At 35.2% G+C, this 15,514-nt stretch overlaps 2 protein-coding genes across 5 annotated transcripts in view; one reads left to right on the forward strand and one right to left on the reverse strand.

The window, feature by feature from the left end:
* LOC109057097 (FH1/FH2 domain-containing protein 3-like) overlaps positions 1-15,514 on the reverse strand; it is a 30,206-nt gene that overhangs the window by 5,060 nt on the left and 9,632 nt on the right. Inside the window, exon 1 of one of the 4 annotated variants that reach the window (XM_042745082.1) lies at positions 3,260-3,673. The exons of the other annotated variants lie outside the window; for them this stretch is intronic. Coding sequence (XP_042601016.1) covers positions 3,260-3,424 — 165 coding nt within the window. The 5' untranslated portion in view covers positions 3,425-3,673. Of the gene's footprint in view, positions 1-3,259; positions 3,674-15,514 lie in introns of those variants that run through there. 4 annotated transcript variants of the gene reach the window in all.
* Positions 1-15,514, forward strand: part of LOC109057086 (sodium-dependent neutral amino acid transporter B(0)AT1-like) — a 61,426-nt gene that overhangs the window by 5,025 nt on the left and 40,887 nt on the right. The window lies entirely within an intron of this gene.

A 15,514-nucleotide genomic window follows, 5' to 3' on the forward strand; every position in this document is an offset into this window, starting at 1 on the left:
AACTTAACTGTAACCTAACTGCAACTTTTCCCAAGCCACATGCACAAACTAAAGAACTAAAATAACTAAACCTGAAATAAGAGTTCATAAAAATTACAGACATTTAAAAAAGCAAAAACTAATAGTAAATAAACATCGTGTTAAAACCAAAAAAAATAAAAATAAAAAATCATTCAAAATAATAAAACTACAGTATAGTATTTTCTCGATACAAAAACAGTACTGATCCACAATCTATTATTTATTACTATTAACCTCATTAATATGTTATTTATATATTCAAAATAAACATATGTTGGCCTAAATGTAAGATTAATGAATTTTAATTGCATGTAAATTTCCATCTTTCTGGACTACAGTTTTAACATTAATAAACTTAATGTGATGCATATTTGTCAGGCATATACACAACACAATCATGGCATAGTTTATTATTAAATATTTGCAACCATTTGATTGTATTTAGGCTAATCATATTTTCAAAATGCATTATTAAAATAAATCTGAATAAATGTCTTTATTGTGAAAACAATTACATTTACTCAGTTAAAGGTATTAATATTGTTAAAATATGTCTAGCTGTGGAACAAACAATGCATAAAATGAAATGCATAAGACTGAAATTGAATCAAACTGAATTCATAAATATATAAAGCTGGTTATTGTGATTTTAACAATAATAAATCCAAATGGATAACTTTTTTTATTTGCAATTCAAACACACAAACCTTAAATTTAAGCCTAATTATTTCTAATTTGCAGCTAAAACAGTAAATTATGGTGCTTGCAACATGAGGGTCACAGGTTCGATTCCCACAAAATGCATGATAATATGTGTGCAAATAGTGCAATGTAAGTCACTTTGGATGAAAGTGTCTGCCAAGTACAATAAGCATTAATATACTCATAATAGGCATTAATATTTATACTTAGTGTTGATACGGTGTTGAAGTATAGGAAAATTAAGAATTTGGGTGTTCTGATCCATCTCGGCCTCAAAGAAAAACCTGACAGCTCAGCATTATGAGGAAAATACAAGATCAGAGCGAGAAGACACTCTGTCACACAGCGGCATTCTGGGAGCAGCACTGACCTCTGTTTAATTTTACAGATTCGACCGAAACAGACAATTACTGGCCACGACTTTCACTCAAATGACAGACTGACACAGAAAAACACAACGCCACATGCAAACAGAGAGAAACCAGACAGAAAGCACAGAATGGACAGAAAACAAACGGAAATAGAGACGTCAGTTTAACAAAACATCTCTATCAAACCAGCGAAGCAGATACTAAAACACACTAACACTCTCACTGTTTCCAATACAGCGTTTTCCAATTAAGCATAAAAATGTGTGACTTTTACAGTATGATAACATAATATATGATTATTTTTGTACAATAACATTTACAAACAATAGCATTATGCAGTTGACCTAGTTTGGTTGTATGGTCTGTTGTTTACATTTGTATAATCATGGATTTATACCGAAGCAAAGATGAGTTTGTTTCTTCATCAGGTTTGTAGAAATGTAGCATTGCATCAGTGTCTCATCAATGGATGCTCTGCAGTGAATGGGTGCCGTTAAAAACATCTTAATGCTGGATGTGTTTCATCTTTTGTCTTCTCCAGATGTTCACTGATGGACTGGAGTGCTGTGGATTACTTGTGGATTATTGTGATGTTTTTATCAGCTGTTTGGATTTCTTTTCTTATGGAGATGTTTAATTGTGGAGTGTAGTTTTGTGAGACACTGATGCAGTGCTACATTTCTACAAACCTGATGAAGAAACAAACTCATCCACATCTCAGATGAACTTAGAGTGAGCACATTTACAGCTAATTTTCATTTTTAGCTGAACTGTTCCTTTAAGTACAAGAGTAATACACGCGTGTGTGGTGTGTAAAGTGAGATGAAGCGTGCGCGCTGTAATCCCTGTTTATGTGGCGTGTGTGTAACAGTAAATGTCCTTTAAGACCTAATAATCTGTCACAGTTACTCGGTCTGCTTTAACCCTTTACCTCCACTAACACTCAACAGCATGTGTCTGATCTGCAGTGCTGTTTAAGATTTATTCCAGCACACCTGACACTAAGATAAGAACACACTTTGTTTATTCACACTCTTAAAATATATGAATACAAACATACTAAAATGGTTAAACCTATAATTTTTGGACATTTCTACGACTCCTAAATGATGAACATGATCGAAACTCACCATCTCCTCATGTCTTCTGTCTCTGATCGATAGTTTAGTGTTTTATCCAGTGAGAGCTCTGTTAGTGTAATTGTAGAAATGCTTCTGGTGTCAAATCTTGAGTGATTTTGATCAAGTAAAGGTCAGAATAACTGCAGTAATATCTCCAGATGAACTCTTACTGGACTGAAGCAGCTCAGCTTTACTTGATTCTCATCAATCATGTTTTAGAGTCTCAAATCTGATCATCAGGATCTTTTGAGGATCGTTTGTTTCCAGAAGCTTTACTTTCACTGTTCCTCAGCGGAGGAATGATCTTCACAAGCCTCCAGAACATCTCACATCTTCTGAGGAGCCTTTATTTCTTTATAGCCAACAATACATTGTATGGGTCACAATTATACATTTTTCTTTTATGCCAAAAATCATTAGAATATTAAGTAAAGATCATGTTCCATGAAGATATTTAGTAAATTTCCTACCGTAAATATATCAAAACTTAATTTTTGATTAGTAATATGCATTGTTAAGAACTTCATTTGAACAACTTTAAAGATGATTTTTCTCAATATTTCGATTTTTTTGCTCCCTCAGATTCCAGATTTTCAAATAGTTGTATCTCAGACAAATATTGTCCTCCTAACAAACCACACATCAATGGAGAGATTATTTATTCATCTTTCAGATGATGTATAAACCTCAGTTTCAGAACTCTTGCCCCTCTGACAGGTTTGTGCTCCAGGGTCACCGATGTTGTGTGAATGAATGAATGAATGAATGAATGAATGCACCTGTCGCGCTTTAAAAACACACCGACACAAACTCATTTAACTCACAGTTTAGTGTTTAATACATGCTTTATAAAAAACACCAAATTAAATAATAATACAAACATTTAAAAGTATGAGTTCATTATTTTAGATAGTATTTTTCAGAAAATATCGAGCCGAAACTAGTTTTAAATAAACAATGAATCAACATGCATGCTTTAAATGATAATTTAGTGAGCTATAAGAGACGAGGATAAGTGTGTGTGTAGTTCGTGTGTGATCTGACCTTGTGAGGAGCCTTGAGGAGCCTGTGGACCCCCGCGATCTGCTCGATCACAGGGAGGTCTTCTCTGAAGGTGTACAGAGGAGCTCGGGTCGGCTCCGGGAAGCTCGTGCTGTTGAACGGATCGGTGTCGTCGAGAAACTGAACGCGGCACACAAACGAAGACATGATGCATCCATTCACGGACCACCGCCGTTTCCAAGCGCGTCCTCTCCCCGGTAACGACAACAACACCGTCCTTCGGCGCTTCGCTGCCTGCGCCGCGGGAATTATCTGACAGACGGGGAAGAACCGACCAGAAGAAGCTCTGTCCGTTATTCCGAGCTGAGCGCGAGACTGGAGTCCGTGAGTCGCGAGCGGGTGAACTTGGAGAAGCTGCGGGAAAACCGGACGCCCCCCGCGGATTAAGCGCTTTACCGGCGATGAGGAGAAACAGCGGCGTCTAGCGGCCAGAGAGAGTAACGCACTGTCTCCACATGAGACCCCAGAGCACAAAACCAGTCACAAGTGTCCATCTGAGAGCTACACAAATCATCTCTCCATTGATGTATGGTTTGTTAGGAGGACAATATTTGTCTGAGATACAACTATTTGAAAATCTGGAATCTGAGGGTGCAAAAAAATCTTAATATTGAGAAAATCATCTTTAAAGTTGATCAAATTAAGTTCTTAGGAATGCATATTACTAATCAAAAATTAAGTTTTGATATATTTATTATAGGAAATTTACTAAATATCTTCATGATCTTTACTTAATATCCTAATGATTTTTGGCATAAAAGAGAAATGGATAATTGTGACCCATACAATGTATTGTTGTCTAATGCTGCAAATATACCTGTGCTACTTATGACTGCTTCTGTGCTGCAGGGACACACACACATACATAGATTTACCATGGCTTACCACAGGAGAGAGCACAGGGTGAGATGAAATATAGCATTGTTTTAAGGCTCTTGATATATATATATAATAATATATAAAACATATTTAGGGAAAAATAAATAAATAAATAAAAAGAATAAAAAATGTGCTTAATAAATATAACTATACTTCCCCAGTTGATTGACTACATTAAGAATCGCAAACTCTTTTTTTGTATGAAATGAAATGTTGTTTGAATATGCAAATTATGCATTATCCTATTAAATATGCACTAATTTGCATACAAGTCCAAAACAGAAACCTGAACTTTGGATAAAGTCAGCCATACATACATACATACATACATATATATATATATATATATATATATATATATATATATAATATATATATATATATATATATATATATATATATATATATATTTTTTTTTTTTTTTTTTTTTTTTTTGTGGCAAAAAAGATATTTTAAATATGCTAAATAAATATATGTTGTAAACAGTGAAGTATATGAATATATATCTTTGAAATTAAAAATATATTATTTTGTTTCAACTTACCAAAATATATTGCAAAATGTAATTCATTATTTAATTTTATTTAAGTGTTTTATATATTCACATTTGTTATAGAAAACTAATAAAGATTTTCTTCAAATCTGACACGTGTGAAATGGAGGGCAAAATTTATTTTGAATGTTTTTTTAAATATATATATATATATATATATATATAATTTTTTTAAATATATATATATTATATATATATATATATATATATATATATATATATATAAAAGTGGCCAAAATATATTGGTAGAAAATGTTTACGAAAATATATTTTGAAACTTTTTTTTTTTTTTTTTTAGCAAATATATATTTTTGGGCAGTCTTTATATATTTGTAAAAATATATTTTCAAATATTTAATATTTTGGTATGTTTAATAATATTTAAAGATAAACTGTTTGATTTTGTTGACATATTTAAGAGTTTTTTTCAGAGATGATTTAGGATTTCTCTTTATATCGCTCTATAAACCAGAAAATACTGTCAATAGCCAGAAAACAAACACATTTTCACCGTGTTCTTAGAAGTAAAATGTTAAATATATATCACTGTGAATGAAAAATGAACAAACCCCTCAGTAACATCCTTCAGAATATAGATAGGAATAAAACTGCCAGGTTTGCTGTATGTAAGAGAAAGAAGATATAGATTAAAACTGAAATGTAGATAAAGTGAATAAACACTCAAGGTTTTCTTTGCACTAAAGACATTATGAAAAGCCCAAAATCTCCAAATTCATTCTTGTGTCTGTAGCTATATCCTTTGTGTGAATCATGTCCACAATAAAGCATTTAAATGTTTTAAATCCTGAATCTTAATATAAAAATTCTTTTGAATCACGGTTCTCACACACACACACACACTTGTTATAGTTTATTAACACCTCATCACCAGACAAACGCAACTTTTCTTATCAAACTGATGCTCAGACATTGTATATGCTTATTTCAATTTATGATATTAATCAGGAAATGAATAAAAAAATGCAAAACTGCACTCTGTGAGGTTCAAGAGTTGATGAAATGATAAAAATGATTTTTTAAATAAATAATCATATTAAATAAATAAATAAATAAATATTATGTTGCAATTACAAAAGCAATCAAAATAAAACTGATTCGCTGCATGTCATGTGACAGTTAGAGAAATTCAATTATTCTTAAATGTCAAATTTTTGTAATATTAACTTGAAATGTTTGTCAATCCCTTAATAACCCATTAACCAACACCAGAATTTAATTTTCAGACTATTCTAAAAACACAAAGCTCTTAATATCAGATAAATTCACTACTTACACTTCATCTGAGGCTAAAATAAACTTCTGATCAGCAGAATTGTGGGATACACACAGCAGAGGGCAGCAGAGCGTCACGATCGGACTGAACAGGATCAATAATGAAGACCTTGAGTCCTCTCTTTCCCCAGAATGACTGGTTTTCCTGTATTGATGATCTATCTACAGTCCTAATTTATTATATCTACTTTTATTTACATTGCTTTGACCTTCACTGTAGGTCCCGCCTTCTCACTTTACAATTGGTCGATTATTACAGTGCCTGCATGCTATTGGCCAAAAGAGTTTTCAGTCATTGCACTCAGCAAGTATGAAAACAACAGGATTTTATGCCATTTAGAAATCTTTTTAAACAAAGGCGGGCACATGCACGCTGAGATCAGCATCAGAGACCCTGCTGTATTAAAGTGCACACTGTAATCACTTACTGTGATCTTCTGGATCTCTCAGACAGGTTTATTCTCTCTCTCTCTCTGCAGATCCACACCCAAAACAAGCTTTATTCAGAAACACAATGAGTCCTGAACAAGGCATTAATGATGAAGCTGATGTTTACTGAACACACACACTTGCATTATATGACACAGTATTACAATAAACTAATAAACTTAATGTGATGCATGTGTCACACATGAATGAAAAATTAACCTTAACCTGGATTAATATTATATAATGCTGTAACTGTTATGTAATGATATCCTTCAGAAATCATTCTAATATGCTGATTTGCTGCTCAAGAAACATTTCTGATTATTATCAGTGTTGAAAACAGTTGTGCCGCACAATATTTTTGTGGAAACTGTGATGCATTTTATTTTTCAGGAATCTTTGATCAATAGAAAGCTCAAAAGAACAACATTCATTTGAAATAGAAATACTTTGTAACATTCTAAATGTCTTTACTGTCACTTTAAAGTAGTGGCCTCTGAAATCTCTGTCTCATGTGAGTACAGGAACTGATATCTGCACATGATCAGGTCTGTTATCAGTCACTCTCTATCATTAATGAGCTGCAGAGCAAACAAACAGATCAATAATGATGTAAACATGACCTGAAGTTCAGGTGTGACACTGATTATGATTCAGTTTTCAGTTCAAGCACTGCAAATAAATCAATAAATATATAAAATAAAAATGGGTTGCTGTTTTGGTCTCTTGTGAGGAAAGCCACACAGAGACATTTTAGTCAGATTTGATGTTCCTAATCTCATTTTGTTAGTGACTTTTCTTTCTGTTTAAAGATGCTTTCTTTGGATTGTTTGACTACTAATAGAGAATATATAACTGAATTCATCTGTGTTTCCTGCTAGCTGAATTTCACATTTATAAACAAAAATTCACTGGCTCTAAATCTCTCTTTTCTTCATTCAGAGTTGATCTAGACGAGTACATGGCAACTATTCAAAGTTCTGTTAATCCTAAAGCAGTGAAAACACCTCTATATTCATCACATGTGTCCTCTTAAGGTGAAACACTTTTACTATAATAAAACTATGGTTCATTTTCTTAAGGGATTTGTATTTGTGTATACTTTCTTTCTGTTTTCTTTGTTTTGTTTTTATGAGTGTACTGCTTTTATGGTTTGATGTTTTCTACTGTTAAATAAAAAATAAATAAAAAGAAGAAATCTGAACAAAAGATTTGTGATCCGCTCCGAAGGTTTGATCCAAATACAATGATTCATGATCCGCACTCAGATGATTTGTGATCAATCATTTCAGATCTGGGGCCAATTGCATAGACTCTTTAGACTAGTCTTAAAAAGTTAGTAATCAATTTTTATTTCTTCAAGACTGGTCGTAACTTTTTTAATTCAGTTATGAAAAGGTAGATTGGTCTTATTTGTATTGGAAAAGTAAAATTGATTCCTACCTCAACTGCTAGTTGGTCAAACTAGTTCTTAAGACAGTCTTAACAGGGTGGCTAAGCTTATACAACTTCAAACATTCGCAAAACGATTCGCAAACCCGCTCTGAAGTTCTGATCTAAATCAGATGATTCGCAAACATGCTCCAAAATACAGATCTAAATCAAATGTTTCACACATTTAATGATTCGCAAACCCACTCCGAAGTACCAATCTAAATCAGATGTAGGGTTGTAGTACTTGAGTCTGGACTCGAGACATTTTTCTATCATCTTGGACTTGTCTTGGACTCGTTGGTGTTTGCACTCGGACTTGTCTCAGACTTGGTCATTTGACTCGCCAAATGTTCTCGTTGGTCTCGACCGAGTCCAGCAATATGCTTTTTTCTCCTTCAAAACAAAACCACATTTGCATGTCGCACCTTTTTTCCAAAGCGCTCTATGCTTGCGCTCCCGTTGCGTCTGCTGTTGCGAAGCAACCATGACCTGCTCTCCATGAAGACGCAGAAGTTTCAGCAAAGGATAAATGGATTTCCAGCACTAAAAATCCCTTGCAGTAGCTCTGCTAGTAAATTCATTTAAAAAAATAAGGCTATCCTTGTACAGCTACGATCAGCTGTTTCTCCATCTTGGCTTAGCTTTCAATTTTGTTAAGGAAAAGGATAAATCTGATTCGTTGATTCTTGTCACATGACCAGCGGTGCACTTGCTGCGTTCTGAAAAGTTTAGATGTTTCTAATTTATTTTTCTACCTGTTAGATTGTGTTTTATTAACGTCTACACCTACATAGCCTTGAACTTACCCTTTACAATAATGAAATACTAATTAATGTTGTACAGTGTGACAAATTAGGCTGTATTTATGTTTGCATGCCCAGTTAGGCAAACGTATCCCTTCTAGCATTAACCGCACACATGCATCATATCTCGAGCTTTGTGTGTGCGCGCTGCGCCAAGGCATCAGTCATTTAAATTTTTGACCACAGACATGATGTCAGCAAACAGCAGCATTATAAAGTAAATAAAATTTAAATAAAGTACATAAAAAAAAAAAATCCTACAGCTCCAAACTCGGTCCTAGAGGGCCAGTGTCCTGCAGAATTTAGCTCCAACCCTAATTAAACACACTTGACAGCTAATCAAGCTCATACTAGACACACTAGAAACTTCCAGATAGCTGTGTTAAGGCCAGTTGGAGCTAAACTCTGAAGGCATTGGCCCTCCAGGATCTAGTTTGGAGACCCCTGTCCTACAAAGTTGTTACTTTGCACATGCTTTTTGAGCATTACAAATAATAATGTAAAATAATTTTCTTAGAATAGGAGATATGTTGTCTCTCGCATCACATATATTATCAATAGTTAAGTATGTGGTCTTGAAGAGCATCCTTTTTTTCTCTCATTTGAACTCAGTCTTGACTTGGACTCGAAACTTTTGGACTTGGCCTTGACTTGGATTCGACTAGTCCTGGTCTTGGACTTATCTTGGACTCGACAAAACTGGACTTGACTACAGCTCTAATCAGATGATTCTCAAACATGCTCCAAAATACAGATCTAAATCAAATGATTCACAAATTTAATGATTCGCAAAGCCGCTCCGAAGTGCTGATCTAAACCAAATGATTCGCAAACCCGCTCCGAAGTGCTGATCTAAACCAATGATTCGCAAACCTGCTCTGAAGTGCTGATCTAAACCAAATGATTCGCAAACCTGCTCTGAAGTTCTGATCTAAATCAAATGATTCGCAAACCTGCTCTGAAGTTCCGATCTTAATCAAATGATTCGCAAACCCGCTCTGAAGTGCTGATCTAAACCAAATGATTCGCAAACCTGCTCTGAAGTGCTCATCTAAACCAAATGATTCGCAAACCCGCTCCGAAGTGCTGATCTAAATCAAATGATTCGCAAACCTGCTCTGAAGTTCCGATCTAAATCAAATGATTCGCAAACCTGCTCTGAAGTTCCGATCTAAACCAAATGATTCGCAAACCCGCTCCGAAGTTCCGACCTAAACCAAATGATTCGCAAACCCGCTCCGAAGTGCTGATCTAAACCAAATGATTCGCAAACCTGCTCTGAAGTGCTGATCTGAATAAAACAATTCGCAAACCCGCTATGAAGTTCCGATCTAAATAAAATGATTCACAAACTTGCTCTGAAGTACCAATCTAAATCAGATGATTCGCAAACCTGCTCCAAAGTACTGATCTAAATAAAATGATTCGTAAATCAAATGATTTGCAAACCCACTCCGAAGTGCTGATCTGAACCAAATGATTCGCAAACCCGCTCAGAAGTTCCGATCTAAACCAAATGATTCGCAAACCTGCTCTGAAGTGCTGATCTAAACCAAATGATTCGCAAACCTGCTCTGAAGTTCCGATCTAAACCAAATGATTCGCAAACCTGCTCTGAAGTGCTGATCTGAATAAAAACAATTCGCGCAAAACCCGCTATGAAAGTTCCGATCTAAATAAATGATTCACCAAACTTGCTCTGAAGTACCAATCTAAATCAAATGATTTGCAAACCTGCTCCAAAGTACTGATCTAAATAAAATGATTCGTAAACCAAATGATTCGCAAACCTGCTCTGAAGTGCCGATCTAAACCAAATGAGTTTTTTCGCAAAAACCCGCTCGCAGAAAAGTTCCGATCTAAATCAAATGATTCGCAAACCTGCTCTGAAGTGCTGATCTAAACCAAATGATTCGCAAACCTGCTCTGAAGTTCCTATCTAAACCAAATGATTTGCAAACCCGCTCTGAAGTTCCCGATCTAAACCAAATGATTCGCAAACCTGCTCTGAAGTTCTGATCTAAATTAAATGATTCACGAACCCACTCTGAAGTTCCGATCTAAATCAAATGATTCACAAACCTGCTCCAAAGTACTGATCTAAACCAAATGATTTGCAAACCCGCTCTGAAGTTCCGATCTAAATCAAATGATTCGCAAACCCGCTCCGAAGTTCCGATCTAAACCAAATGATTCGCTAACCCGATCTGAAGTTCCGATCTAAATCAAATGATTCGCAAACCTGCTCTGAAGTTCCGATCTAAACCAAATGATTCGCAAACCTGCTCTGAAGTGCTGATCTGAATAAAACAATTCGCAAACCCGCTATGAAGTTCCGACCTAAATGAAAATGATTCACAAACTTGCTCTGAAGTTCTGATCTAAACCAAATGATTCGCAAACCCGCTCATGAAGTTTCCGATCTAAAACCAAATGATTCGCAAACCTGCTCTGAAGTGCTGATCCTAAACCAAATGGATTCGCAAACCTGCTCTGAAGTTCGATCTAAACCAAATGATTCGCAAACCCGCTCAGAAGTTCCGATCTAAACCAATGATTCGCAAACCTGCTCCGAAAAGTGCTGATCTAAACCAAATGATTCGCAAACCCGCACTGAATGATGATTCGCAAACATGCTCTGAAAGTTCCGAGTCTAAACCAATTGATTCGGGCAAAAGAAGTTTTTCCGATCTAAACCAAATGATTCGCAAACCCGCCTCCCGAAGTGCTGATCTAAACCAAATGAGTCGCAAAACCTGCTCTGAAGTGCTGATTTAAACCAATGATTTCGCAAACCTGCTCTGGAAGTGATATCCTAAACCAAATGATTCGCAAACCTGCTCTGAAGTTCTGATCTAAACCAAATGATTCGCAAACCTGCTCTGAAGTTCCGACCTAAACCAAATGATTCGCAAACCTGCTCTGAAGTTCTGATCTAAATCAAATGATTCGCAAACCTGCTCTGAAGTTCCGACCTAAACCAAATGATTCGCAAACCTGCTCTGAAGTTCTTCGTTCGGGAAAACCAACTGATTCGCCAACCTGCAAAACGCTCTGAAGTGCCGTCGATCTAAACCAAATGATTCGCAAACCTGCTCTGGGAAGTGCTGATCTAAACCAATGACAATGATTCGCAAACCTGCTCTGAAGAGTGCCGATCTAAACCAAATGATTCGCAAAAACCCGCTCAGAAGTTATTTCCGATCTAAACCAAATGATTCGCAACAAACCTGCTCTGAAGTGCTGATCTAAACCAAATGATTTTCGCAAACCTGCTCTGAAGTTCCGATCTAAACCAAATGATTCGCAAACCTGCTCTGAAGTGGGCTGATGTCTGAATGAAAACAATTCGCAAAAACCGCTATGTGAAGTTCCGATCTAAATAAAATTGATTCACAAACTTGCTCTGAAGTACCAATCTAAATCAGATGATTCGCAAAACCTGCTCCAAAGTACTGATCTAAATAAAATGCTGACTTCGTAAATCAAATGATTTGCAAACCCACTCCGAAGTGCTGATCTGAACCAAATGATTCACAAACCTGCTCTGAAGTTCCGACCTAAACCAAATGATTCGCAAACCTGCTCTGAAGTGCTGATCTAAACCAAATGATTCGCAAACCCTGCTCTGAAGTTTCGCATCTAAACCCAAATGATTCGCAAACCTGCTCTGAAGTGCTGATCTGAATAAAACAATTCGCAAACACCGCTATGAAGTTCCGATCTAAATAAAATGATTCACAAACTGTTGCTCTGAAGTACCAATCTAAATCAGATGATTCGCAAACCCTGCTCCAAAGTACTGATCTAAATAAAATGATTCTTAAACCAAATGATTCGCAAACCTGCTCTGAAGTGCCGATCTAAACCAAATGATTCGCAAACCCGATCCGAAGTTCCGATCTAAATCAAATGATTCGCAAACCTGCTCTGAAGTGCTGATCTAAACCCAAATGATTCGCAAACCTGCTCTGAAGTTCCTATCTAAACCCAATGATTCGCAACCCGCTCCGAAGTTCCGACCTAAACCAAATGATTCGCAAAGCCGCTCCGAAGTGCTGATCTAAACCAATGATTCGCAAACCCGCTCTGAAGTTCCGACCTAAACCAAATGATTCGCAAACCTGCTCTGAAGTTCTGATCTAAATCAAATGATTCGCAAACCTGCTCTGAAGTTCCGATCTAAATCAAATGATTCGCAAACCCGCTCCGAAGTGCTGATCTAAACCAAATGATTCGCAAACCTGCTCTGAAGTGCTGATCTAAACCAAATGATTCGCAAACCCGCTCCGAAGTTCCGACCTAAACCAAATGATTCGCAAACCTGCTCTGAAGTTCCGATCCAAACCAAATGATTCGCAAACCTGCTCTGAAGTGCTGATCTGAATAAAACAATTCGCAAACCCGCTATGAAGTTCCGATCTAAATAAAATGATTCACAAACTTGCTCCGAAGTACCAATCTAAATCAGATGATTCGCAAACCTGCTCCAAAGTACTGATCTAAATAAAATGATTCGTAAATCAAATGATTCGCAAACCCACTCTGAAGTTCTGATCTAAATCAAATGATTCACAAACCCGCTCCGAAGTTCCGACCTAACTGATTAGGATTAGATTCTAAATCAACTGATTCACTATACACAATCCGATTCGAGCTCTTCGAAGCAGTGAATCATTTTGCGATGCAATAGTTTAACTGATTCTGACTTTTGAAATGGTGATATGGAGAGACACAGAGGAGACCGTTGACAAAGGAATTGTTGAATGAAGTGGTTATATTTGTCTTCTTCGCTTACAAAAAGTGTTCCCAGTTGCTTCATACAACCCAGATTGCACGTCTGATGGCAGATGGAGTATTCTGACGATGCTTTTCATACTTTCCTGGATCTTGACACTGTTATTTACTTGGCAGTCTATGGGACAGTCTCAAGCCTCCCGGTTTTCATTCAAAATGTGTTCCGAAGACGAACGGAGCTTTTACGGATTTGGAACGACATGGGGGTAAGTGATTAATGACAAAATTTTCATTTTGGGGTGGAGTATCCCTTTAGTTCCTTAAATTTTACTTTAAAAATGTGTAAAAACTTGTAAAAGAAAAATTAAGTTTTTTTTTTTCCAGTATAAACTCTATGTCCTTGTAGGACTGTTTGTTTAGAAATTATGAAATCCAGATAAAAGTCATGCAGCTGTATCTGAATTAATGCTATTATTTAAACACAATGACAATAATGAACAAATGACTCTGACAACAAAATGAATCTTAAAAATGTGGGTCATTTATGGCAAATTCAAAAGAAAGAAATTATATTTTGCATACAGAAAATGAAGCTTCATTATGGCTTTTTTTTTTCTTTTTTTATTTGGACTGTGATATTATTTACATGCCATTTAATTGGTATTAACATAATGCAAAAATAAATTAATTAATTTATCAACAATAAATTAATTACAATTAATTGTAATATGTATTTCGTAACTGTAAATACAATGGTCCAGACATAATTTTAAATAAATAAATAACTATACCAAAATACAATCCAAATACAATCCTCCATAAGTACACACGATAAACAAGTTGGTTGTACAATATAATAAAATACTGCAAAATACACTGCGCAAAAATGTTTTCTTATTCAGGACTGTTTTTTTTTTTACAAATTTCAAAACATTATTAAATCATAAAGAAAGCAAGACTTTATATCTTTATATTATATTTAAAAATAAAAAATGAGTGATGATTTGTATTTATTTTTTTGCAGTGTATAATGACTGTAAACTATATAAATGATCATTGTCTGTATGATTTCCTATATTTCATGTCTCTTTCCATGCTTTCTTTCTGCTCACGCAAAAATTATTGTAAAATTATTACAAATCAAACGTAAGCAGCATCAAACATGATAATGTACTGTCATCATAAATAAAGCACCTGAGTGTGTTATATAAGAGCATCACGTTAGGGTTTATTCAGTGATAATATGTTACACCTCACTTATTTCATGACTCAAACGTGACATTCCTCCTAGTTAGAGAAATGATTACAACAACAATTAATGTAGTGTCAATCTCAAATTATTGACCAGATGAGACGTGCTTATGTGCCAAACAGCATCTCATCTTATGCAAGCGCTTCGGACGAGTCAATAAGTTGCTCGAGAACATCTTCATCTGACAGCTGAGCTGTTCAAACACCATCAATCATTCATCACATCTCAAATCACAGCGTATCACTGATGCTCATTGAGCCGCTGTCATTTATTATTTAGCATGTTGGACTTCAGTACTGTGGTATGGAATGTGTGTGGATTTATGATGCTATAGGGAGTATCTGTCAGATAAAACACTCTTGACCCATCGTAAAGTGATTAAGCATCAGTTTAATCGCTGTCTCTCTTCACTCATGCTCGTTTTAACACTCATGTTGTTGAAATAAGCCGTCAGTCAAACAGTTGATCTGAATCACTGATCTTCTTATTAAAACACAATGGCAAGTGATGAAGAAATAAATGTGCGACTGAGTGTGGGTCACATTTCACCCCAATTTTTAACTTTGTATTTTTTTTTAATTCAATCCTATATGTACACAAGTATGTATGCTTATGATTGTTAAAAAAAAAAAAAAAAAAAAACACATACCATGATATAATAAAAATATTAGCAATATTCATTCTACCAAATTTTGGGGTCAGTAAGATTTTTATATATTTTTTGAAATAATCTATTTGACTAACAATACAGTAAAATCAGTGTTATATAAATATTTTAAATATTTAATCTGGTTAAACTTTAATCTGGATAAATGAAAGTTGTAAAAACTGTTATGTAATGATACCTAATGCATAAA

This window comes from Cyprinus carpio, chromosome B19 (genome assembly GCF_018340385.1).
Source record: "Cyprinus carpio isolate SPL01 chromosome B19, ASM1834038v1, whole genome shotgun sequence".
Taxonomy (NCBI): Eukaryota; Metazoa; Chordata; class Actinopteri; order Cypriniformes; family Cyprinidae; genus Cyprinus; species Cyprinus carpio.